A 26,195-nucleotide genomic window follows, 5' to 3' on the forward strand; every position below is an offset into this window, starting at 1 on the left:
GCTTATTAGAAAGAAGGGCCCTATGAAACAGAGGTATATGATGTAGGGGACCATATGGGGTCAAGGTGTGGAGAGTACATGCAGATTCACAGATGCTTCAAAAGATCCAAAAACAGGTCATGTGGGCTCTGCATTTGTGATACCCAAGTTAAAAGTCAATAAGAGCAGTAGAATATCACTGACTTTAATGATCAGCGTATACTGGAGAGATGTTTGCAATAATTGTGGCAATAAGATTGATTAATGAAGTTAAAATATCCAAGGCAATAATATGTTCAGATTCTAGTTCAGTTTAGTAATATAAAAGTAGAGTTTTTGTGGGTTCCAGCTCATATTGGGTTGAGAGGTAATGAAGAGGCAGATAATTTAGCAACAAAAAACAACGATAAATAGTTGATATTCAGATCAATTATCAAAAACATGAGAACATGAGGACAAAAGGTCTATGCCTACCAGCTCCCAAAACATATTAAGCTTAAATCTTTCCAAAACATGCTTAGCAGGATACATCCTATGAAAGGTATTTTGTAAAACACTTCCTTAATTTTGTTATTGATACAAAACTTATTCGGCAACTTCTATACTTTCACCCAAAATATATTACCAAATAAAGAAGACCAACAAATTCTTGCTGCAGGTAAAGACAGAACAAAGAGCTTTCCTTATAATCTTATTGCTACACCATTGTTTTAAAACATCAACATTTTCAATGAAAATGTTTCCACAAGGATTAACTATGCTGATTCCTTCTGAGACACAGTTGTTTAAAAGCATCATCACACTCTTTGGAATTGCATGAACAATAGCAATAGTAAATTCTCTTGGTTTAATTGGTAATTGGACTTTTTGAAGAAATTTAGAATAAGAAAATAAATACCCATGAGAATTAATTAACAGTCTTTCTAAAAGAATACCTTCATTGAACCAAATATGATAGAATAAAGATTTGTTTTAAAATAAAATATCCTTGTTATTCCATATAAAATAGTTGTGCTTATACACCAATTTCCATGCAAACAAGGCTTGTCTATGAAAAGCGGCCAATTTAACAGGAATTTTGCCAACAGAAAAATTACAATTCAACAAAAAGTCTATGCCTCCCAGAGTATTGAATATATAATTAGGAAATACATTCCAAGGGCTTTCTCTATTCTTCATAAACTATTTTAACCATTTAATTTTAAACGTGTCATTAAGAGTCTTATAATCTAAGACTTCCAGTCCCCCTTGCTCTTTAGGATTACAAATTACCTCTTTTTTTTTTAAAATAATGTGTTAATGTGTTTTTTTTCTCCAAATAAAGTTATAAAGAATCTGATCTAATTCTTTAATAATCTTGAGAGGCACATCTAACGATAAACGACAGATCTAGATCATTTAATAAACAAACATTGAACAGGGCTTTATGAGGTGTGTGACGTTAATGAAACAGTTGAACATGTTATAAAGTACTGTAGGAAATATACTGTTGAAGGACAGAGAATAAGGGAGAGCAGGTTTCAGTTAAGAATGTATTAAATCCAGGTAGAGATATTAAATCATTATTGTAAATCCCGTCAGGCGGGCTGAGGATGGACGGAGGAGCTGAGCTGAATCGCCGGATGAAGCTCTGTGACTCTGAACGGGGACATGAATTAACGGTGACTGCATGTGGGTTGGTACATAAATCTAGCGACTGTAGAGTATCAATGGTCCATTTCAGAGATAGGTGGCGGTAATGCACTTATAAAGTATACGAACCGCCGTAAAACAACAAGAAGAAGTAGAACCAGCTGTGCTCTGACGCGCGCTCTGCCGGTATAAACTGGTATAGCGACTCCGTCAAGAAACTGGAGATTGAAAGCAAAAGTTAAAAGTTCATGGGTGAGAAGACGACATTTCAGAGCCGCATAAAGCTTTCACAAAAGTTACTTAAAGGTCAGTTTTTGTGCTTCGATATCATATCATACACTTATTAACGGGTGTAGATCCGTGTTGTTGTTAGCTTCATTTGTTGGCTCGGTTTTGTTTGAGAATCAGAATAGACACTAAACCGCCTTTATTTTTTCGTTCCACGTAAGGAATAAAGCTTGATTTATTATTGTTCTATATTTCTTATGTGTTGATGCATATGAAGTGAGATGTTTCAAGTTTGTTTGTAATGTCTATAAAGTCAGAGACGCATTGAAATATGTGTGATGGGGCGCGGCTCTAGGCCTGTTTTATTTCTGTTGTACACGCAGTTGAGAAATACACAGGATTTTCCTACTTTATGTAAAACGAAGGTTTGTGAGTTTAATCGGACGGCATTATATTATACTATATTTCAATTAATTATTTAAATGCTAACAGCGTTAAACTGCATTATAGGGGCCTGTTTTATTATCATTTTTATTCCATTGCAAGCAATTCAAAGTAAAAAATAATGTATCAGAATTAAACTGTAAGTGACATTAATTATTTATTGTCATTATTTGTATGCTATTTAATCGTCAAATTCCTGATTGTGGTAATATATGGTCAGGCCTAACAAGACCTTATCTAATGATCTGGTCAACATCACCTCTCTTCTTGTCTTTAATGCATCAAATGTTGTGACAAGAACAACAGCACATGAGCTTTTAAATTAAAAATGTGGTTCATTATTATACATTTTAAGTGTAAAACGTTTTGTTTATGCAAAAATTGTTTTCAGATTCAGATTCTGCTCTCATGAGGAACAATCACATGATGAACATACAAATGTTTGTTTTTTCACTCTGGAAATGTGGACGAGTTGATGAGCACAAGCTACTGATGTCTGAACTCACATTAAACTGTTCTTTATTTTTCTCCTTCTTCCTTACAGATGATTATAATTTCACTAGTAAATCAATAGGAGCTGTGTTTGTTTGACCATCACACACATAGTTTCCCTAAATAAGATGAACTTCTCACATGGTGGTTGAAGTGAAAAGGTAATTTGTTATTATTTTACTCAGTGCAGTTGTCTTTAGTGCATTTATAAAGACAAAAAGATGGATATATTGTCATGTTTTCTATATAATACTACATACAGGCTAGGTGTCATTTCATCATTATGGAGGACAGACAGAAAGATGCATCTGAAATGATGCAAAATTCTCAGAAAACACCATCTCCAGAACCCAGCTGTGTGTCTCTGAAGAGTGACAGATCATTGATTCTTCCTCTTAACTTCAGTAATGGAGCAGTGACCTCTGACCCCAGGTGAGACACTGTATATTACAGACAATAGCCTGATTTCACCTGCTATATTGAAATATCAAATGATGATCAGGTGGGAAAACCTCTGAAATAAACCAAGCAATGCGATGGTCAGGAGATAAAGGCAAGTTCAGAGTGACACTATCATTTCTAGCAGATGGAGGAGTGTCCTTTTTTGCCATCAGAGGCCACACGTTCCATTCAATAGTTCTTAAATAGATATGAGATATGTATAAACGTCATATTGTTTGCACAATTATAGTTATTATTATAAGTCACTGTTTAGTGGTCTTTACACACATTATTACATACCTGTAGGCCTACTCATGTCTTTCTGAAATTTACTTGACTCAAGCTGGCATATGTGTGATTTGTTGTTTTGTTTTTTGTATTTTGTATTTTTTTTTTTTTTGGTCCATTAGTATGAAAATCAACAGGAATGTTAAATAATAATAAACATCATCATTTATAATAAATACAGTCCTTAAAGGGGTCATCGGATGCCCATTTTCCAGAAGTTGATGTGATTCTTTAGGGTCTTCATGAAAAGTTTATAATATACTTTGGTTAAAAAATGGTAGTGTAAAACAACACCCTTTTTACCTTGACAAAATGAGCTCTGATCGCTCCGCCCCACTCATCTCTCTGTGGAGTGACGAGCCTGTTTACTTTAGCCGAAACTTGCTAACTAGCACAATATTAATAAAGGTGATCGTAAAGATTCATAAAAAAACCCTTATACTCACTTGATCATGAAGCTGGATCATGAACGATTCGCGTGAACATAGACCAATATACGTAGATCGCAGTGGCGTACGGGACACCCCCGCAGCCCCCCGCGGTGCAATGGAGCCCCGACCTTTTGGGGGGCTCCATTGCAGGACATTTTAAAAGGCAGTGCTTCGAGACACTGCAAAAAACCTGAGACTTGAGTGCAAAGGTAGTGCAGTGGAGCGGGATTAATGTTCTAAAATAACAACCAGGGAAAATACATTTTTCCTCACATTTCACTTGTCATAAACACTACCTCTAAGACGTAATGAAAGAGGATATTTTTATGCTTATGCTTACGCTTAAGTGGCTTACGGAGCCCCACACATGACAGGAAAAAAATTAAATTGTGCGCACAGTATTATTTGCTTCCCCGTTTTAAAAATTAGTTGATTTGATCCGACTAAATCCTGGTTACGATTTAGTAATGTCATGTGCACGACTTAGTAAAATGAGGAAACGAATATCCGTGCGCACAATTTAGTAAAATGAAAAAACGAATTCGTGCACACGATTTAATTTTTGGTCCTGCATGTCATGTGCGGGGCTCTGTATGCTTTAAGCAGGTCTTAAACAAACAAACAAACAAAAAAAAAACGGTTCACTCCGAGCAGAATTGGTATTTTCTGTTAATGTGTTTCTCTGTATTATTAGGCTACCGTTTAGTGTTTTCTTTAGGCTACTCAAAAAGAAAGAAAAAAACACGAAGAGAGTCTTGATCTGGTAACCTATCTTGCCCTCATTCATAGCCAATACTTTCAAAAACTTTCAAAGCTTTAAAAGACATTAAAGTATTTCTTTCAAGGTATTTCAAATGTTTGTAAAAACACGCTTCTTGTAAAAAAAAATCGTTTCGAAAAAACTTACATCGCATTTCATTATCACATTCAGAAATAGCTGATGTAGGTTAAATACCGGTAGCCTAAATCAAAATGTTTACAAACATTATAAACACAACTAGGCTTTTATTTTATTCCCTTCTCTCCACATCAAATTATCCACAACACTATCCTTTACAAAGACTATAACAGCACATTGAGGCGCTGGCCACCCTGAATGGAACAACTGACTATTTAAATTAAACATTGTAAATGTATATGTTTTTATATGTTTTTAAAAAATGTATTTCATTTTGATAATGAACAGGCTGCAATGTCTAGCAAAAATGTTGTGTGTGTGTGAGGCGCAGGCGCGATCACTGCATTTTTTTCCCAACTGTTACTCGTAATTTAGTCATACCAATGCTGGTTGCTCATACAAGCAAGATATCAGTTATCACTGTAAAGCTTTGACAAAAAAAAGGAAAGAAAAGAAAAAATAAGAAAACTGTAAAGCTTTTACAAAATAGAGAAAAGAAAATGGCTTTCCGCCTCGTTTACGTGAACTTTGGATCGTGTCACAATGAATCGAAATTCAGCAATTTTCCCCCTTTTGTTTTGTTAACCCGTTAATGATTTAAGTGAAATATATTTATATGTTTTTGTGCCCTGGTCCGCTGCTGCACTTCTCTGACAACCTGTTTCAATGGAAGCAGAAATCATCACCAGATTTTGCCATATAATTTATCATTCGTTCTTGAAACTGAAAGTGATCACGACAGTTCTCCAGAGCGCAATGTTAACTGATAAATCAGTTATGTCAATGAGAGACAGACTCAGGAGCACAATATGTGTTGCCCAATGATGAATTTGGTGCAAATAGTCCGTTGTTGCATTTGGCATGACCAGTCTTTGTGAAGCATAATGTTGTGGATAATTTGGTGTGGAGAGAAGGGAATAAAATAAAAGCCTAGCTGTGTTTATAATGTTTGTAAACATTTTGATTTAGGCTACCGGTATTTTAGCCTACATCAGCTATTTCTGAATGTGATAATTAAATGAGACGCATGTTTTTCAAAACGATTTTTTTTTTACAAGAAGCGTGTTTTAACAGCAAACATTTGAAATATTTTGAAAAAATACTTTAATGTCAACTGGTGCCCAATGATGAATTTTCGTGCATGACATCGCTGCCGGTGGGAGGGGCCCCATCTCCTTTTTTGCGGGGGGGCCTCTAAGAAGTGCGGTACGCCACTGGTAGATGGGGAGGTGCATTCTCTTCACAAACAAATGTAATCTACTGCATCTTCAGCAGCTCAGATGTCGGGAGTAAATGACGACCACTATGTTCATTATTACATCCAGCAACACAACACCTCAATCACTCAATCAGAGATATTCTTCTCTAACTTACATCCCTGCTCCGGCATCAAAACAAAGAGGGCGGACTGTGACAGCTGATCTGAGGTAAGACGCTCATGTCAATCAACTATTGTGGGAGCGGCCTCTGTCATGTGACGCCACAACGACAGGCATCTGAGAATGACTCGATTCGAAAAAGGGCATATTATTTTTACAGATTAATTAAAAACCACTGCATGGATTTTTATCATTATAGGGTAGATTTGTACATACACTGACAACCACATTAATGTTCAAACAACATGAAAAAGGGAACTTAGCATCCGATGACCCCTTTAATACTGCATCATGTGCCGTCATATTACTTGAATCCGTTAAGACTGATCATCCCATATTCATGAGAATCTAAGTGAAAGTAGATATTTCATGCAAGAAAAACATATAATCTTCTTCTGGGTTCCAGGTCATATTGGCATATCTGGTCATGAGAAAGCAGACATCAGTCAAATTCCACCCCCTGATCTCAGACAATTTATAACTTTTATATTAAGAACATGTGGCAGATGGAATGGGATGAATGCCATGGAAATAATCTATGTGAAATAAATCTAGAATAAGATGAATGTGTTTTATTAATTTCAAATCTAGGTATGATCAGGTTGTTTTTACAAGACTCACACGTAGTTACTTATTAAAAGGTGAACCACCGCCATTATTCCTTCTTTGTCAAATGACTGTTAAACATTGTTTTATTGGACTGTACAGGTTTTTAACATAAATATTTATTCAGAGATGTGCTTAACTGATGAATTTAAAAGAATATCACCTGGATGTATTTTAGATTTTTTGTCTATTTTAAACCTTAAGGCCTGGTTTTACAGTCAGGGCTTAGACTAAACCAGGATTAGGCCATAGTTTAATTAGGACATTGGAGTAATTATTATAAACGTGCTTAGAAAAAAAACATTACTGGTGTGCAAAACAAGGGCACTGACATATTTTAAGATCAGTCAGTGCAAGTTTCTTTTCAGACTTACATTTTAGTCTAGGAACACTGATCTATATATGATGACTGGATCGATCATTGTGTTCTAAACTAATGTTTAGCCACCGGAAGTGGTCGATCCGCCATCTTACTATTCCCTACCGACAGAGAGCACCATTGACTCACAGCTAAACCGCTGACCTAAAATGAAGTGTATCAGTCACACAGGACTAGTTTTTATAATATGTGTATGTAAATTAATTTTTACTTAAAATGTTATCTGTGTTTTTAAACGAGTCTGAGTCATTGATTCAATTACACATTCAATCGCTTGCTTCATTCCTGAATGAATGATTCAGTGATAAAATCAGTGATTTACATCTGCTGACAGTTTTAGTTTCATTTTTAAAGTTTCATTTTATCTTTTTAGTTATTTAAATCATTTAATATTTGATATTTCTATATTCAAAATGTTATATTTAACATTTTTGCATTATTAATGTTTATTATTAACATTGATCTCAACATGAATGTTATGTAGGCTGAATTAACAAACGTTTAAATCATTTACTGCTTCAAAATGATTATAATGAAATCATTGTTGAAACATGTTTTTAGCCAGATAAATACGAATAAAAATACTACATCATAACAGCATAAACAGTGATTAACAAGGCAAATTATATGTATACAAAGCATAAGTCTTTATACAGATTTCAGAATGAGCATTTTGTCATTTGTAAACATGGTGAACGTCTGATGTTTATCATGTTCCTCTAATGTTCTCTCCTGTAATGTTTATAAACGTAACTTTTTAATAAGCAGAGGGAATTCCAGACATTAAACAAATAATGGTTTATATGTTTAGGACGTTTGCGTTGTGAGAATGTACAGTGAGACGTCACATATGAAAACGCTGACTTGTTAGGTGATGTTTTGTCATCAAAGTCGTATAATTTCCTATTCATTCAATAGAAAGTGCCTTCACTTCTATGACGTCATGAGCAATCCAGTTCTCTATTATAGATCAGTGATTAAGACTAGGCTTAAGCCTGGTCTGTGAAACCAGGGGTAAATGTTTGAAATAGCCTTTTAATTGTATGACTTTTTTGTTTTTGATTTTGTTTTTGTTTTCACCATGAAGATAGCCTTGCTAAATGTATGTATGTATGTATGTATGTGCAGGCTTAGGCTATGTTCACAGTTGGTGTATTTTTGAAACTGGCAGCATCTTTTTTTACATTATAATCCTATGGATTAAACCGTGTTTTCCAAAAAGTCCTGAGTGTTTTTTTAAACGCCACCGCTGGCGTCTTTTTCTGCAGCTTAGAGCCTCTTTTCAGGTTGAACTTTTTTTGAAAAATAAGAAGCCCTACGTCAAGCGCCAGTAACGCTGTTGCGCTTCAGGTGTCCCTTTTTCGAGTCCCGGCTCACATACGTTTCCTGATCCCGTCCCTCTCTCGTCAAGTGTGACAGTGACCTTATGTGTCATCACTGACAATGTCAGAGACAACAAAGAATGATTCCAGAAAGAGTTCAGCGCATGTGCTTGATGATTTTCTTTTCATCAAGTGGAATGAAAGAGTGATCTGTTGCATTCTCTGTACATCTAGTTCACAACACCACAACAAACTGCCTTTACAACTACAACTACACACTGAAAGCAAACAAGTGACTGCAGTGTTCTGACTAATAATGAGTTATTTCTGTGTTTTTCTCTGAATCTTCAGCAGGAAGAAAAAGAGGAGATCTTCATCTCCTGATCACAGCTGTGTGTCTCTGAAGAGTGACGGATCAATGCCTCATCCTCCTGACCTCAGTGAAGGAGCAGTGACCTCTGACCCCAGGTGAGGCGCTGTATATTACAGACAATAGCCTGATTTCACCTGCTATATTGAAATATCAAATGATGATCAGGTGGGAAAACCTCTGAAATAAACCAAGCAATGCGATGGTCAGGAGATAAAGACAAGTTCAGAGTGACACTATCATTTCTAGCAGATGGAGGAGTGTCCCTTTTTTTTGTCGTTTAACATGAAAATCAACAGGAATGATAAATAATAATAATAACACCATCATTTCTAATAAAAACAGTCCTTAATACTACATCAAGTGCCGTCATATGACTTGAATCAGTTAAGACTGACCATCCCATATTAATGAGAAACTAAGTGAAAGTAGATATTTTATGCAAGAAAAACGTATCTTTTTCTGCTGGGGTCCAGGTCATATAGGGGATGGGGGTGTGACATCACGGCTCTAGCGCCGCAGTGGCTGATGGAAAAAGAATCACTATATTGTGAGGCCACTTGTTGTGACACGCCGAGGAAGTTTTAGTCACGGGAAGAACTGTCTGTTCGCAGGATCGACAGGGCAAAAAATAGACAAAAATAGCCTGGAAACAGAATGAAGGGAGTCATGTGTCTGATGTATCCAAACTGATTGGTCGCGAGGAGAGCAGAGCACTATTATCATCAGTTATCAAAAGAGGACGTGTTATTGGTTTCAGTTTTGTCACATACTAACATGCATGTTAAAACAAAGAACTATTGTTTGTGTGCACTGTATAACAAGGCATGATAAGGTTGCGTTCTGCACACATAAGATTGTTTTGCACACAATATTAAACATTCCTGAAACTTCTGCCGTCACAACGATATAAATAATATGAAAAAATTAAACTAATCAGTGACACTTGCACAATTACATTTGCAGATAGCACATACTTTGTGGTCATATGGTCAAATGAGCCTAAAATGCAAAATAATCATCAACATTTGTGAAGTTGTGAAAATGAGAAAATAACATATTTGTTAAATACAGTTTTATTTATCATATGTTCTCATATTTAATGTTTTATTTTTACTTTTTGTAAAGCCATAGTCACATTTTAAACTTTTTGTAGAGTTCATTTTAAGAATATCCTGATTTCTGAATATCCTGATATTTAATCGCATTAATGTCAACACAACACATTCTTTGAAAGATCATTTCCTCATCCTCCTAACCTCAGTGATGGAGCAGTGACCTCTGACCCCAGGTGAATGTGAACATATAACTAGTGGGTGATTTAATTATAACTAGTGAGTGAAACTAGGAAACAACAATTCATGCTAGACTATCATGTGTAATGAATATCATGTGATATCATGTGTAATGAAAAATATTATTGGTTAAATTCCTTTTTATATATATAATATATATATATATTTATATTTATATATAGCAGTGTGAATAGAGATGATCAGACCAGAGATCCTCCACAACCAGTGAATGATGAACTACAGAGAGTCAAAGAGCAGCACAAAACCAGCATGAAGAACAAGTATGAGAGATTATTTGAGGGACTCAAATTCCAGGAGAATCAAACCCTCCTGAACAGGATCTACACACAACTCTACATCATAGAGGGAGACAGTGAAGGAGTGAATGAAGAACATGAGGTTTTACAGATGGAGAAACAAGCCAGAACAAAACACTCACAAGACACTCCAATCTACTGCAATGACATCTTTAAAGCCTCACCTGAACCAGGATGTGAGGAGAAAGACCAAATCAAGACTGTTCTTACTAAAGGCATCGCTGGAATCGGAAAAACCGTCTCTGTGCAGAAGTTCATTCTGGACTGGGCCGAGGGAAAAGACAATCAGGATGTAGATTTCATGTTTGTGCTTCCATTTCGAGAGCTGAACTTGATCCGAGATCATCGGTACAGTCTTCACAGACTTCTGCTGGTCTTTCATCCTGAACTTCAAGATCTGGACTCAAAGATTTATGAGGAGTGTAAAGTTGTGTTCATCTTTGATGGTCTGGATGAAAGCAGAATCACACTGATGTTTTCAGATGACCAGAAAGTTTGTGATGTGACTGAGACTTCATCAGTGGGTGTGTTGATGTCAAACCTCATGAAAGGAGAGCTGCTTCCCTCTGCTCTCATCTGGATCACCTCCAGACCAGCAGCAGCCAATCAGATCCCCTCCAAATACATCAACCGTCTGACAGAAATTCAGGGATTCAATGAGTCTCAGAAGGAGGAATATTTCAGGAAGAGAATCAGTGACCAGCATCAAGCCAGCAGAATCATCTCACACATCAGAAGAGCAAGAAGCCTCCACATCATGTGCCACATCCCCGTCTTCTGCTGGATCTCATCCACTGTGCTTCAGAAACTCCTGAAAGAAGATGTGAGTGCAGAAACCCCTCAAACTCTGACTGAAATGTACATCCACTTCCTGCTGATTCAGATCAACATGAGGAATCAGAAGTATGAAGAGAGAGATCCAGAGAAACTCCTGCAGTCCAACAGAGAAGTGCTTGTGAAACTTGCTGAAGTGGCTTTCAATCAGCTGATGAAGGGCAATGTGATGTTCTATGAGGAGGACCTGATTGAGAGCGGCATAGACATCACTGATGCCTCAGTGCATTCTGGGATTTGCACTGAGATCTTTAAGGAAGAAGCTGTTGTTCATCAGAGTAAAGTCTACAGCTTCATCCATCTGAGCGTTCAGGAGTTTCTCGCTGCTTTCTATACTTTACACTACCATATTTGTACTACAATGGAAGCACTAAAGTTTTTTGCACTGCATAATATGTTTGAAGCAGCAATAGATGCATCTCTACAAAGTAAAAATGGACAGCTGGATCTGTTCCTGCGGTTCCTGCTGGGCATCTCACTGGAGTCCAATCAGAGACTCTTACAGGATCTACTGACACACACAGAGAACAGCTCAGAGAGCATTAGAGAAATCACACAGTACATTAAAGAGAGGATCAAAGATGGACATGGACTCTCCACTGAAAGATCCATCAATCTGTTCCTCTGTCTGCTGGAAGTGAAAGATCAGACTCTGTCCAGAGAGATTCAGGATTTTGTGAAATCAGACAAACACTCACAGAAGAAACTCTCTGCTGGTCACTGCTCAACAATCGCCTACATGATTCAGATGTCAGAGGAGGTGCTGGATGAGCTGGATGTTCAGAAATACAACACATCAGATGAGGGGAGAAAAAGACTGATACCAGCTGTGATCAACTGCAGAAAAGCTCTGTGAGTGTTTTCTTGTTGTATTCTTATTGATGTCTTTACGTAACTTAGCAATCATACGCAAGTCTCTTTTATAGGTATTTATAAATTCAATATAATTGTTCACTAGTTTGAAAAAAAGGTGAGCAACCTTTTTATAAAGGTGACCCTATTAAAATTATGCTCCTTTTTACAAGATGTAAAATAAGTCTACATGATCTGGTCGAAATTGCAAGTATCGGAGCCGGTAACAATACTGACTACTGGATCAGTGCATCTCTACAAGAAACATTGACTTGAATCATTAGTGGACCTTACTTGTGCTCAACTGAAAAGGATTGTGACCTACTATTTGGACAACACTGCTAATAGTTTTACCTTTTAATTTTATTAATTGAAAAAAAAAAACGTTATTATATTTTGCATTATATATACATAGCTATATATATTACATATGTTTCAGTAAAACATCTATTTCGCTCTCATTCAGATTGTCCAGCTGTAATCTCACTAGTCAGTCATGTGAAATTGTGGCTTCTGCTGTACAATTTTCAAACCTGAGAGAGCTGGATCTGAGTAACAATGATCTGCAGGATTTAGGAGTGAAGCTGCTCTCTGATGGACTGAAGAATCCAAACGGTCAGCTGCAGATACTGAGGTATGTAAAAGTAACATTTTCCATGTCTGTTTTTCAGTAGAATCCTGATACTCTGAAAGCTGAGCCTACCTATAGCTCAAACAGCAGAGCATGGTGCTTTCAAAACCAAAGTCAGGTTTTCTGTTCCCAGAGAATTCATAAACTGATCAAATATATGACTTCATTGCAATGCAAGTCACTTTGCAGTATCTTAAAAAGCACAAACATAAATGAGTAGTTTTGTTGTAAATGTTATTAGTAATCTTAGTATTATTAAGTATTATTAGTAATATTTTGTTGTGAATTTCATTAATGAAAAAATGGGTGAAAAAAAGTGTAATTTACTTAATTTCTTTTGTGCAATTCAGAGGGAGGAATTTTGTCCCAGCGGCTTTTTTATAGGTGCTATTTATAATTTTCCACCACTAGATATTGCACAGGAGCACAAGCACCTGAGACCAAAACAAACATATGCTTCGGCCACACCTCTGCCCTCCCTTCGTGCTATGCTAAAATATAAAAAAAGATGATGTTTTCATTCAGAAAGAGTAGTATTTTATAATTTTTGTAATTTTAGTCAGAATCAGTCCAATTTTAATCCTGCTGCTAAGGTTAGTGTAAGTTTCAAAAGACGGGGTTCACAAGCACACCCAGCTGTCCCAGCTGGCAATACACTGCATAGAAAAGATTGGATTACCACATACATATAGGGGTTGTGACTTCACTTTCTGCCAAGGATGTCATTACTTCATTATGTCTTTATATAGCAAATAGTTGTTTGCTGATCGTGTGTGTATATATTCGCCACAAGAGATTCACTTATTCATTTTCATAAGTGTTTAGTAGTTGTAGTCCTGCTGCTGATGTTCCTGATAATGGAGTCACCCACTATCAAATTCCTGGGCTCGGCTGTGCTCTGAGCTGAATGCCGCTGTCTGCTTGACCTTGAGCACCTGTTAGTAGCAATGTTAGCTGCTGGCTGATAGGAATAATGTTCAGTCACATTTGGGGATTCCTCACCCTCATTCATTAATGCTTCAAATCTGTTCTCAAGGTGTATAGGGGGTGGTAGAATACCTGTGTTTGCAAGCTTTGTCATAGACGTATCTGGTGTAGAGCATGCAATGGCAGCAATATGAGATACTCATGACAATCTGTCTCTAGTGCATTTGGGTCTCAATCCCTGTTTGTGCCATCGATTACTGTTTTGGTCAGTTTTTGCTTGTTCCTCTACACTTGGTAATAACTGTTGAGATTCACAAGATTCACGGGACTCACTGGCTGTATGCTGAGGGACATACATGACGATGGTCTTCTGAATGTTCCGCCTATTTTGGAAGTCCAGCAAGTAACTTAGTTTCAAGAACCGCAATCCTTTGTAGAAGTCTGTGGCCGTTCATGCAGCAAGTAGATTCCACAAAAAATTCTTGTCTGTTTGAATGTAGGCAGATGTGTTTTCTTGTCTCTGGAATGTAAGCTACTGGCAGTGGGAGGCAGAAAGTCCTTTTTTATAGTAGTATTCCAGTCCCAAAAAGGTTTTAGTTTTAGTGTTTGTGCCAGAAAATGTGTTGTTTGAGCACTGTGCTGATCTGTTGAAGTTAAAATCTTAGAAAAATCTGAGAAAAGTACATAAACGGGGAGCAAGACCATCCGACCAGTAGCGAAGCAATCAGATCACAGACACAGAACATCAAAACCCAGGCTCTGTTTTAATCATTTTTGGGGACTTTAATAAAGCAAATTTCTCAAGTGAACTGCCAAAATACAGACAGTATGTTACATGTCCCACCAAAGCCAGTAATATACTGGACCATTGTTACACCATAATAAAGGATGCAAATCGTTCCTTCCCACAGGCAGCTTTAGGACTCTCTGACCACTGTTTGGATAATCTTATGCCGACCTACAGGCAGAAACTGCTAAACCTGTATTAAGGACTGTAAAAAGATGGACTAATGAAGCAGAGCGGGATTTCCAAGCCTGTTTTAACCTCACTGTTTGGAGTGTTTTTTTTAAGTTGCTGGAAATGATCTGGACGAGCTCACAGTTTCTGCGAAGATATGTGCGTTCCTACCTGGACTCATTTGTCTAACAACAATGACAAACCATGGTGCACTGCAAAACTCTGACAGCTCCATCAGCCCAAATAAGATGTTTACAGGGGTGACGACAGAGTCTTGTATAAACGGGCCAAATACACACTGGAAAAAAGAGATCAGAGTGGCAGAGAGGAATTATTCTGATAAGCTTAAGATCCAGTTCACTTCCACTGACACGGTTTTAGTGTGGAAAGTTCTGAAAGACATCACCAACTTCGACACCATCCTGCAGCACTGTGGAGAATCAACAACTAGCAGATGACCTAAATGAGTTTTATTGCGGGTTCGCAATAAAAAGACACCACACCACCTCCTAACACCTCCTGCACTTATGTGTGATAAATCAGGGACTTAGAGTAAGTGAGGATCCTGTTTGTGGATTTAGTTCAGCCTTTAACACCATCATCCCAACACTCCTTCAGACCCAGCAAACCCAGCTCTGTGTCCCTAGGTCTATCTGTCAATGGATCACCAGCTTTCTGACAGATAGGTAACAGCTAGTGAGACTGGGGAAATTCACATCCAACAGCCATATCATCAGCACTGGCGCCCCCTCGGGGCTGCATTCTCTCCCCACTGCTCTTCTCTCTGTCTACACCAACAACTGCACCTATAAAGACCCCTCTGTCAAGCTCCTGAAGTTTGCAGACAACCCCACACAGATTGGCCTTATTCAGGACGGTGACGAATCTGCTTACAGACAGGAGGTTATCCCTCTGGGGTCTAAGGGGGTTTGGGAGCACTGAAGAAGTTTTGACATGTCATGACATTTTGTGTTTTTTCATTATCTTAAAAACATATTAACGGCTGAAGTCGGATTAATTGTCAGTCAGCATAAACTGGGCTACAATGAATGTACATGTTTGTGTTTTTGAGAAAACAATGTTTATGCATAGTTGGTGAAAAACTAAAAGCTAAAAGTCACTGAAATAAGGCCTTAAAAGACATACCGAACATTTGTTCACAAGTTTTTGTTTACTTGTTTACTCGTTCACAGAAAACAATATATTGATTTAACATTTGTAAAAATGTTTTGTGATAGAATGCAAGGGAGTGACAATGGCCATGAATATTTAGTAATTCACACCTGAGATACTCAGGGCCTCCCATAATGAGCCATCAGTCAGTAATGTGTCTGTGAAGCTGGTAACAAAGAATGTGAGGAGAGTAAAAAAATGGGGATTTATATTTCTATTTTATTTACAACACAGTATAATCAAAATATACACAGTGAAATTCAATGGCACTTTTTTGAGCAAACTGATCTAAACACTGAGACGTGAACAGTAACACACCTTTGTGTTATTGCTGAAACAGATCCTGTTAAAATGTTGAAACTGTTAGCATGTTGATATAGGAGAAACTACATTATCACATAAGCAATCACTATTATTGTTCACTCATAACTCCTAAATAAACAAATAAATAATGATTGTATAGTCATAAACACAAAGCTGCTTTGTATGTAAAAACTGAAATGAAAAAATTACTTTAGCCAGAAATTTACTTTTTGCTATGGTAAAATTAATATTCAATGAAATCTTTCAATGAAGGCTTTTGAATTATGGCACACTTTTTTGTAGTGTTGATGTGGCAACTAGTAAATACTGTAAATTTGGTTATGCTAGCATGTGTGGAAATATTTAAACCACGTCCCCCTACAAGTCCTTTCACAGTAACAACTAATGCAAGTAAGCTAATAAAAGAAAGACTCATATAAATAATCTCCTTCGCTGGATCAAGCTACCAGTCACATCTCCTCCTTTGTCTGAGGTAATCCAAAACTTATTCTTCTCAGTGCATCTTCTTCCAGAAAGGAACTGTAGCCAAGATGAACTTAAAGAAAAGTCTAGCTGATTTGTTTACGGTGATGTGGTCGTTTACATGCTGTGCATCTCACCCATTTTAGTGACACGTTTCTAAATGAAGATCACAGAGACAAGATTGAGGCAGACAGCACACCCTCTTTTATATTTTACAAAAGCACAACGTTTTGTTGTTATTATGAGTGAATACAAATAAAAGTAGATTTTACAATTTCTAGTTGATGTGTTGCTGTTATCTGTACAACCAAAAACAACAGAGTATTAAGGCTCCTTTAGGGGTTATCAGAAAAACTGCCTCAAACCATGCCAGCGTGTTTGTAGACCCCAGAGGGTTACAAACAGGGCACAAAATAGCCTATTACTTCTAAATTATGTTTTTAAAAATGTTGACAACAGTATAGGTTTTATAACAGTGTTAGACTGCCGACTGAACTGAACGTGACCCGTCCGGTGTGTGTGATAACTGATACCTTTGAGTTCTGTGCTTTTACCTGGTGTGTGACTAACATATTTTATTATTTTAATTTGATGATCATCAAGTGTTCTAGAATAGAAACAACTAAAGCATGAGTATATATTCAATATCGATATGTATGTAATTTCACGCTTATGAGTGTGAGCTCTGGAGAATATAAAATGTTCCTATTTACCGTGAGTTTTTGTAGCGGAGAGAAATGTAGCCAATCATGTTTTTTTTATCTCTTGAACACAATGACCAATCATATGTCTTTAAGTTAGAATCCACTCACTGCTCAAAATGCCGGAGTTTCTGTTTGGCGATGAGTTCTACTCGCTCTCACGAATCCTCTCTCATTAACGGCGCGATGTAAGTAAGAGATTCATTGTGCAGTGTAGACAACTTTATTAATTTTAAAGTAACGTTCTGACATCGCAAACTGAGATGAGTGACAGCTTTTTAGTGTCTGTATAATTTGTAAAGCAGTCTTTCGCACTTTCGAGGCTATATAATCCGTTAAATGAAAGTATTGTTTTCCATGCTGCTAAGAGGACTGACGGCCAATTACACGCTGCAGAGTTTTGGAAGTGACCTCTAAATGCATGATTCAATCTGCTGAAGGTGCAATATAGTAATACTAGCACGGGACAAAAATATAGCATGTCAAAATAGATAAACACAAGCTGCTGCTCCATCTCACATTAAAAAAATAAAATGTTATGTTTTAGTAAGCTTGAAGCTACAGTTTTAAGTAGAGATTTATTTGTCCATGTGTCAGTAAAATTAAAGTGTGAATTTTTAATAAACTTATTGCTTAAGTTCAGGTAGATGTAAATGGCCATCTGACTAGTAAAATTAAAATGTATGACTCTGCAAATCCATTAAAATAATATACAATAACGGCAAACAACTAATGAATTGTGGTTTTTATCTCAACATGTTTTTTTTTATTTTTTATGATGCATAAATCTCAATAAATGCATTAATTCTAACTATAGAATGTAATATACAAACAGTGAAGCATATGCAGCAATGATAATCTACTGTTTATACATAAAGTAAAAAAAACAATATAATTCTTAATCATAATATGGTTAGTTTCTCATAATATTAAAGACTGTATGCTTAATATGTAGCTTTGTTTGACACTTTTTTTATAGGGGGTCCCTGCTTAATGTCCTTAAGAGGTCCTTACCCTGAAAAACGCTAAAGACCCTAGCTCTCAATCCATCTGACTTTTTTCTTAAAAATAAGAATTTTTATCAGGCTCCTATGAATTGGTTTCTATGTAAGTACTGGTACTTCTGATTGGGCCAAGGCTGGGATTTAGCGAGTTTTAAGTAAAAGTATGTGATGAACGTGTACTATGTGTCAGGAGCATTCACTCACTATCATCATCTCATTTTTGATCGAGATGGGGCTTTTAGCTGGCTTTGCTTCTGAACTCTTCAGTTACTTCTGAAAACATTAGGTAATGAAGTATGAACCAACTTGAATGATCAATATATAATTAATATTTAATATTGATATTTTTATTCATTTGCAAAATTTGGTTCAGTCAGGTCAGTCCTTTTTTTTTTTTTTTTTAAACAGGCAGTTGATTAACTGGTATTGCCCAGGGTGTTCCAACCTAGGTATCTGTATCTGTAAAATCCACTATAGTTCAAACTGTAATATACATCATATATAACGCCTTTAAATATTTAAAACACCATAAATGGACAGTGGCTGTGAAGCTCCAAAAAGGCAAAACACCTGAATGACATTAATACCTATCCTCTCTGTAGGTTATCAGGCTGTATGGTGACAGAGGAAGGCTGTGGTTATTTGTCTTCAGCTCTGAGTTCAAACCCCTCACACCTGAGAGAGCTGGATCTGAGCTACAATCACCCAGGACAATCAGGAGTGCAGCTGCTCAAACACAAACTGGAGGATCCAAACTATAAACTGGAGAAACTCAAGTATGTGGGCTAGTTATCTTGTGTTTCTTTCTGTATGTGATCTTTGTTTAGAACAGGGGTAGGAGATATGGCAAAAATTTCTTATAAAATATCTTTAAAATATCACAATTCACGATTTTATCACGATTCTTTGTCATGTTAGTTTCACTATTTTGCAAATTGTCTGAGTAGTACAGCCGAACTAATTTTCCTTTTTTAAAAACAAAGCATTTCAAGGTAACAAAGTATAAAATCTAAAAGGATAGCAGATATTTAGGCCAAAGTGCGCAAAGATAAAAATCTTTGTCATTATCTTTGTTATTAAAAAGTGTGAACAAAAAATGCGGAAAAAAAAATTCAGGTACAGTAGGTGTATTTAGCATTCATAAAAACAGAATTAACAAAAGTGAAACATTATATACTTGTACACTATATACATCAGTTGTACATTGATTCTTATTAAAGCAACTGTATTAAAGTTCTTTGGTCAAGAACATTTTTATACCATCATTTACTCACTCTCAGGTTGTTTTAAACCTGAATGAGTTACTTTTTTCGGTTAAACATTATCTATTTGATCATTTCTATTACTAAATTCAATGGGGACCAGCTACTGTTTGGTCACCCACATTCTTTAAAATATTTTATTTTGTGTTTAGCACAAGAAAGAAATTAATACAGGTTTGGGACAACATGTAAGCGAGTCATTAATTATAATAATGATATTAATTAGAATTAGAATTTTGGGGGGAACTATCCTTTAAATGACAAGTGGCAGCATGGTTAGTAGTGTCGCTTTAAGAGCTGCACGCTTCTAATATACAGGCACACGTCTGTTTTTCTCTCAATTGTTTACTTTCACTTTAGACATTAGCAACTGTGTTAATATGTAAACCTTGTGTTTTGACGGTATTAGTGCAGCCAGATGCAATGCCTAACTTTCACAGGCTTCTAGTGTGTGCATGCTTCACGTGTACGCATGTCAGAACAGCACGCATATCAAATGTTAAACCCGCAAGACTTTAAACGAATAATGTACTTTGTGATTGTGAATAAGTGCAGTGTCCCGTGAGTGTAACTCTACCGCTGAGATAACACTAATATGAATGTGTCGCATTGTACAGTATAATGAGACGGAGGCGCCAGAACTACAGCTGATGGAATAACACGATACTGCAATATTTCTCGAAAAGCAGATTGTGGAGATGTTTTTATCATCCATGATCAAAAATCATCATATCGCACACCCCTAGTTTAGAAATTTCTTTAAAAATTAGTTTAAGGTTAACACCTGTTTTGCAAAATTCACTTTTACATGTTGTTTGAATATAAATGTGTGTTTGGCAGTGTGTGAACACAACACCCTACAATGATAAAAATCCACCCATCCCTTTTTTTTTTTTAATTCCCAGTAAACCAGATCAGTCTTACTCGGCGGGCTGTTTGCTCTCTTGAAGCAGTTTGACACTTCATTGTTTAATCCTCGCCCACAGCCGCTGACTGAAAGTCCTGCATTGTCATAGATTTCTTCCTCAGTGCCTTGTGTTCGATTGTACACTGTCCTCCACACTCAAGCAGCTGTAACATCAACAATGTATCGCAAACAGTCCCGGTGTTATGTGTTTGGATGCAAGACTGAACATAAGAGTCTTTATTTTCTCCCAACATCTGAGCCACTAATGACAGTGCATTACTTTTATTTTTGAAGCTAACACACCTCAAAATCTACCTGTATACGTTTATGTCTGCGCAGTTCATTTCACTCCAGACTGCTTTCTGAATGTCATGTCGTTATAATGCTTAGCTAACATTTCGACTGTATTTGCATTATCAAAATATTTGAATTGATCAGTTCCATGCTGGTTAGATTAGTTTGTGCTGCGCTGTTAGTTAGGTGGCACTAGCGAGCGTTTTTTCTCTGTCCTGTTGATCGAGCAGTTCAGTCCATTGTAATGTTGCACTGTTTTGTTCACCATTCGGTGTGTTTGGCTTCCCATATGTACGGTGTATGCTGTTGGGCGATATGCTCAATTTTCATATCGTCAGGCTGTGAGATAGCCAACACACGATATTATTGTGCTAATCTATTTAATTATTTACTTGCTTAGTTTCATTGCCGGCAAATGAACCAACCACCAACGTAAGGGTAAAAGCAGCCTAATATTTTCAATATGACTTAATTTGTGTTTAACATAACAATGTTAGTTACTAATGCTTACATTTACTCCGTTATTCTAAAAGCAGCTACAGAAAATGAGCAACGAACATTTACGTTATCAAAGAACATCATCACTGACTAACCTAGCCTGTTTGAAAAACACTCCCGGTACCAGAAGTGAATACAATACAGTTCCATCACTGTATGAGGAATTCATTTTTTACCTCTTATTTACACTGCACACTTCTATGGTGCAAAGGGAGGTCGTTTCCCCCAAAACGAGTTACTGTGCTCCCCTTTTCCATCCTCTCCCCTGCTTGCTGAAGGGGGTCGATTTCAAAAGTGAAAGTAAAACTGGAAAAACAGCGTGCATAAGAAAGAGATTGCACGCTTTCGCGGGTGTCAGCAACTGCGCGCAATTACAGATAGATTGCATGTTTTCCACCCGAAACACCCCCATCCTGCTCACCGGGATTTGTGCCTTTGTGCTTATACCAGCCACCTCTCAGCAAGTTTCTAAAGCGCCCCAGAAGCAGCTCTTTGCACTGCATCTCTAAAGATAGGTACCTAGTCAATTTTTTAAAGGATAATAATAATAATAATCGTCTTGCTATCGTTAAAGGCATCAGCAACAGGCGACATCTCTGACTATAGTCACACGATACTACACAGATAGCGCATGTACGTCTGCAAGATGTCTGTTAAAGATCTCTTGATCTGGAAAGCATTTGCTGTGTACAAACATCTGGCAGACGTCTGTAAGATATAATTTTTACATACATTCTAAATCAAAAAGACATCTAATAGACATCTATTTGACATCTGATAGGAAAAATGACATTTTCAACATGTTATAATAAATGATCTGTGGGGTATTTTGAGATGAAACTTCAGACACATTCTGGGGAAACCCATATGAAGGTAAAACAGTAGCAAAACAGTAGACTTGACGTTGTATAGCAAAACTAAAGCAAAGTGCAAAAGTAAATGCTATTTTGTCTATGTGAATGTCAGTTTACACATTTGCAGCTAGTCAGAGCTGTAAGTGCAGATTTCAACTTACAAATATGAATAATAATGGGACAAGTTCTCACATTGAGTTTTGCTACTGTTTTACCTTCGTACACCCAAGACCATTACAGTCTTGTAAGAAGGGACATAATAGGCACCCTTTAAAAAACATTAATAATTACAACAAATTAGTAATCATTTAAACATAATAAATACAACCTAATTTTATATTTTCTTTTGATTTGGTGTTTTTTATTTTACACCAGTGGTTCTCAACTCCAGTCCTCGGGACCCACTGCTCTGCACATTTTGCATGTCTCCCTCATTTAACACACCTGATTCTGAAACAGATTCAGAAACATGAAATGTGCAGAGCAGAGGGCCTCAAGGACTGGAGTTGAGAATCACTGCCCTAAATGATATCACAAATTTTTGTATGCTTTTAACAACTTTATCAGGTTCAAATGCAGATTTTAATCTTTTTTTTTTTTTTTTTTTTTTTTTTTTCTCAAAACATGGCAGTGCTGTATGTACCATGACATTAGTTACCATTCCATTGAACGTTATTTTATTGTGTGTACATTTCTGTCTCTGTTCAGTTTGGAGCATGGAGGACATTTAAGGATCATTCCAGGACTGAGAAAATGTAAGTCTCTCACACGTTCAAACACACCGACAGTGTTGGGGAAAGTTACTTTTACTTTTAAAAGTAATGCATTACAATTTTGCGTTACTCCCTGAAAAAGTAACTAATTACGTTACTTTTGCGTTGCTTTTTAAATCTGGGCAGGGCTTGCTTCTTTGTTTTTAATATAAAACAATTCTAATGTAAAAGCCCTTTTACACCAAAAGTGAAATGAATTCACCTCAGGCTGAAAGAAAAGTACATTTATGCAGGAGATCACTCTTCAGCTATAAAAAAAAAAAAAAAAATGAAGCACAAATGTTAGTTTATGTAAAGTAATTTTTTCTTATTAGTATGGTTGAATTGCATCATCGAAAGTCAGCAGCAAAGACACTGGTTAATAAAATGGGATTAAATAAAGGATATTTGTTTTATTTAAAATATTTAATCATTGCAGGGTTGTGTGATATTCTGAGTTGCATTTCACAGTTTTTATTGATTTTGAGGAAACCTGAATCTGTTTTTTGTGAGTGAGATGAATTAATGCATGTTCACATTTAGTCTAGAATACAGTAACATCATGTTTACTCACAATTTCCCCACAGGAGACTTGTCAATCAATAAATGGGGAAAAAAGTAACTGGCGTTATTTATTTGAAAAAGTAACTAAAAAGTAATGCGTTACTTTACAAGTTACTTGAAAAAAGTAATATTATTACGTGACTCGCGTAATGCGTTACCCCCAACACTGCACACCGATGAATATTTAATGATTCCATAGATTTTCTGACTTCTCTTCTTTTGTTTAGACGCCTTTGATCTCACACTGGATCCAAACACAGCACACACTCGTCTCATTGTCTTTGAAGGGAACAAAAAAACAACATGTGTTAAAGAGCATCAGGCGTATCCTGATCATCCAGAGAGATTTGAGCGCTTTGAGCAGGTTCTGTGTGGAGAGAGTCTCACTGGACGCTGTTACTGGGAGGTTGAATGGAGTGGCTGGAGTCATGTAGCAGTGTCATATAAAGGAGTCAACAGGAAAGGTGGAAGTGACAGTCGGTTTGGACTCAATGAGAAGTCCTGGAATCTTTACTGTTGCGATAATATTTACTCTGCCTGGCACAACAATAACAGCACAAACATTCTTCCGCCTTCATCCCTGTCTACTAGAGTAGGAGTGTATGTGGACGTGTCGGCCGGCTCTCTGTCCTTCTACAGCGTCTCTGACACACACACACTCACACACTTACACACATTCAACACCACATTCACTGAACCCCTCTATGCTGGATTTGGACTTTATAATAATTCATCAGTGTCTCTCTGTAGGATTTAACATCATCTGATCAGAAGAAATTTTTTCTATACCAAGTTTTGTCTGAATACTCAATTGATATTGGCCGGAAGGTGTGCTTTAAAGCTGTAGGTATTTATCACCGTTCCATATTAATGTGCTGCTTTCAGTGCACACACACACACACACACAGAGATTGCGCTACAGACATTCAGGAGCACGAAAACGTCTTGTTAGCACTGTCTTGCAACTTACCTTAATAAAACATTATATTTCTTTGCAACGAGGGGTAACATCACTGCTTCTGAAATAATTAAAACGCTGCTTAACTATTAGAGGAACCTGCACAATTACATTTAAGGCATTATACAGACATGCATTTCCAGAGAAACAAAAGTGGAGGCTTGTTAGGCTTGTTTCACAGTGCATGCTTAAGCGGAACATATGCCATTTATTTTAGCAACCATATTAGCAGCTTATAGCGTTCCTGCTGCCCACATTAGCAGTGGTGCCTAGTAGAACACTTCAGCTAACTTATAACTGTAAACAAAGGCACTTATTTTAGATCCCATATCATTAAAACTATTTTCTTTTCTTTGCACTTCCAAACTATCTTTTATCAAGGTTTCTGTGGGTCAGCGATATGGTTTAATGTGCCTCCAAACTCCTCTAACGGCTTCAAAATTTCTGTCCATTTTCAAATAAACAATCTGTTTCCTTTTTGTTGTTGTTTTTATGTGTGTGTCACATGTGATCTCATGATAAAACATGGTTTGGGGACTGGATAGCATTGTTGGGTGACAGAGTTGTTGTCATCTGATGTAGTGTGTGACAGGCTGTTTTGGATCATTTACATAGTGCCAAGTAGTGTCAACAGCACAACTTCAAGACAGACAGCAAGTAATCTGAATAGCACAGTGATCTGCTGATGTTTAAATTCATGTATGAACTAGGCTTTATTTTGTAATGCTTTTTTTATATTACAATTACTGTAATACTTTGATTTAAAATACATAAAACATTTACTTTACGCTTACTTATTTTTTAATGTTTTGCATTTGAATGCACTTTTAGACATTATCAAACGCTTAATTTTTATAAGTTTAGATTTTTTTTTTTAAATGTTACACTTAAAAAGGTTAACTACTCATTAGCCAATGTTATTTTATTAACACTATAAAAGATATTCACAAAAGCTTACAACATAAGTGAATATTAATAGAGGCAAGAAAATACAGAATTTTAACCCAAGAAAGAAATAATGCTTAAAAATGCAAGGCAACCAGTGAAACTCTTTATTATATTCTTTATTATATTTCTCAGTTTGTATAGAAGACATATGAGTGTCGCAACTCTGTTACTCAATGGTTCTGGTGCAGGCCAGTGTGAAAATCGAGCAATGTTTTAACGCAGCAAACATGCAAAGTTGTAAACGTGAACTGGTGGATCGACAATAAGCTAATGCTAATGCACTATAAAACTCTAAACAATTAGGAAACTACAGTAAGTGTACCTTATACTTGTAATTTAAATAATATCGTAATTGATCAAAATAATTCTTTAAATGAATGGAATAATTGGGAAATTTGTTCTTGCAAAAATGTTTTAAAAGCTGAAAATTAAAGTTTATCATTTTATAAAACTTTTAGTTTTTGTGAAAACATGTAAATTAACTGTAAATCATCCTTTTTTTCAATCATTTCTCAGTTTAATATGTTACCATAAACATTGCCATGCCCTGCTCATATGATATTATTTTTATTTATGCAGGCATTAAAAAGGGTCATAAGTCTAAAATTTGATAAAAAAAAAAAACTGCAGATGCCCCATGTATATAATGTACTTCATACTTACACTTGGTAATGTATACTATGAAAAATACTGGCTCTGTTGACATTGTTTGTGATTTTCCTCATTTGTAAGCCCCTTTGTATGAACGTGTCTGTTGAATGAATAAATATACATATATTTTTATAATAAAG

General features: G+C 36.4%; 1 protein-coding gene across 5 annotated transcripts; it reads left to right on the plus strand.

Moving 5' to 3' along the window:
- The first annotated feature begins 1,810 nt into the window (after positions 1–1,810).
- LOC127164073 (NLR family CARD domain-containing protein 3-like) lies at positions 1,811–24,935 on the plus strand. Of its 5 annotated transcripts, none has more exons than XM_051107731.1 (9): positions 1,811–1,917; positions 2,828–2,936; positions 3,038–3,207; positions 8,871–8,987; positions 10,367–12,187; positions 12,654–12,821; positions 18,970–19,143; positions 22,891–22,937; positions 23,726–24,935. In XM_051107731.1, the coding sequence occupies exons 3-9, from the start codon at positions 3,059–3,061 to the stop codon at positions 24,253–24,255; spliced, it is 3,006 nt and encodes a 1,001-aa protein (XP_050963688.1). In that variant the 5' UTR covers positions 1,811–1,917; positions 2,828–2,936; positions 3,038–3,058; the 3' UTR covers positions 24,256–24,935. The 5 variants fall into 5 exon arrangements, with proteins under 5 accessions (XP_050963688.1, XP_050963697.1, XP_050963703.1 ...); XM_051107740.1 differs by having other exon boundaries at positions 8,874–8,987; XM_051107746.1 differs by lacking the exon at positions 8,871–8,987.
- The last annotated feature ends 1,260 nt before the right edge of the window (positions 24,936–26,195 follow it).

The sequence above is a fragment of the Labeo rohita genome, chromosome 1 (genome assembly GCF_022985175.1).
Source record: "Labeo rohita strain BAU-BD-2019 chromosome 1, IGBB_LRoh.1.0, whole genome shotgun sequence".
Taxonomy (NCBI): domain Eukaryota; kingdom Metazoa; phylum Chordata; class Actinopteri; order Cypriniformes; family Cyprinidae; genus Labeo; species Labeo rohita.

Coding starts and splice junctions, on each gene's coding strand:
- LOC127164073 (XM_051107731.1), top strand. CDS start 3,059: ATGGAGGACAGACAGAAAGATGCATCTGAAATGATGCAAAATTCTCAG. Junction 3,208..8,870: donor GCAGTGACCTCTGACCCCAG/GTGAGACACTGT, acceptor CTGAATCTTCAG/CAGGAAGAAAAAGAGGAGAT. Junction 12,822..18,969: donor GGTCAGCTGCAGATACTGAG/GTATGTAAAAGT, acceptor TCCTCTCTGTAG/GTTATCAGGCTGTATGGTGA.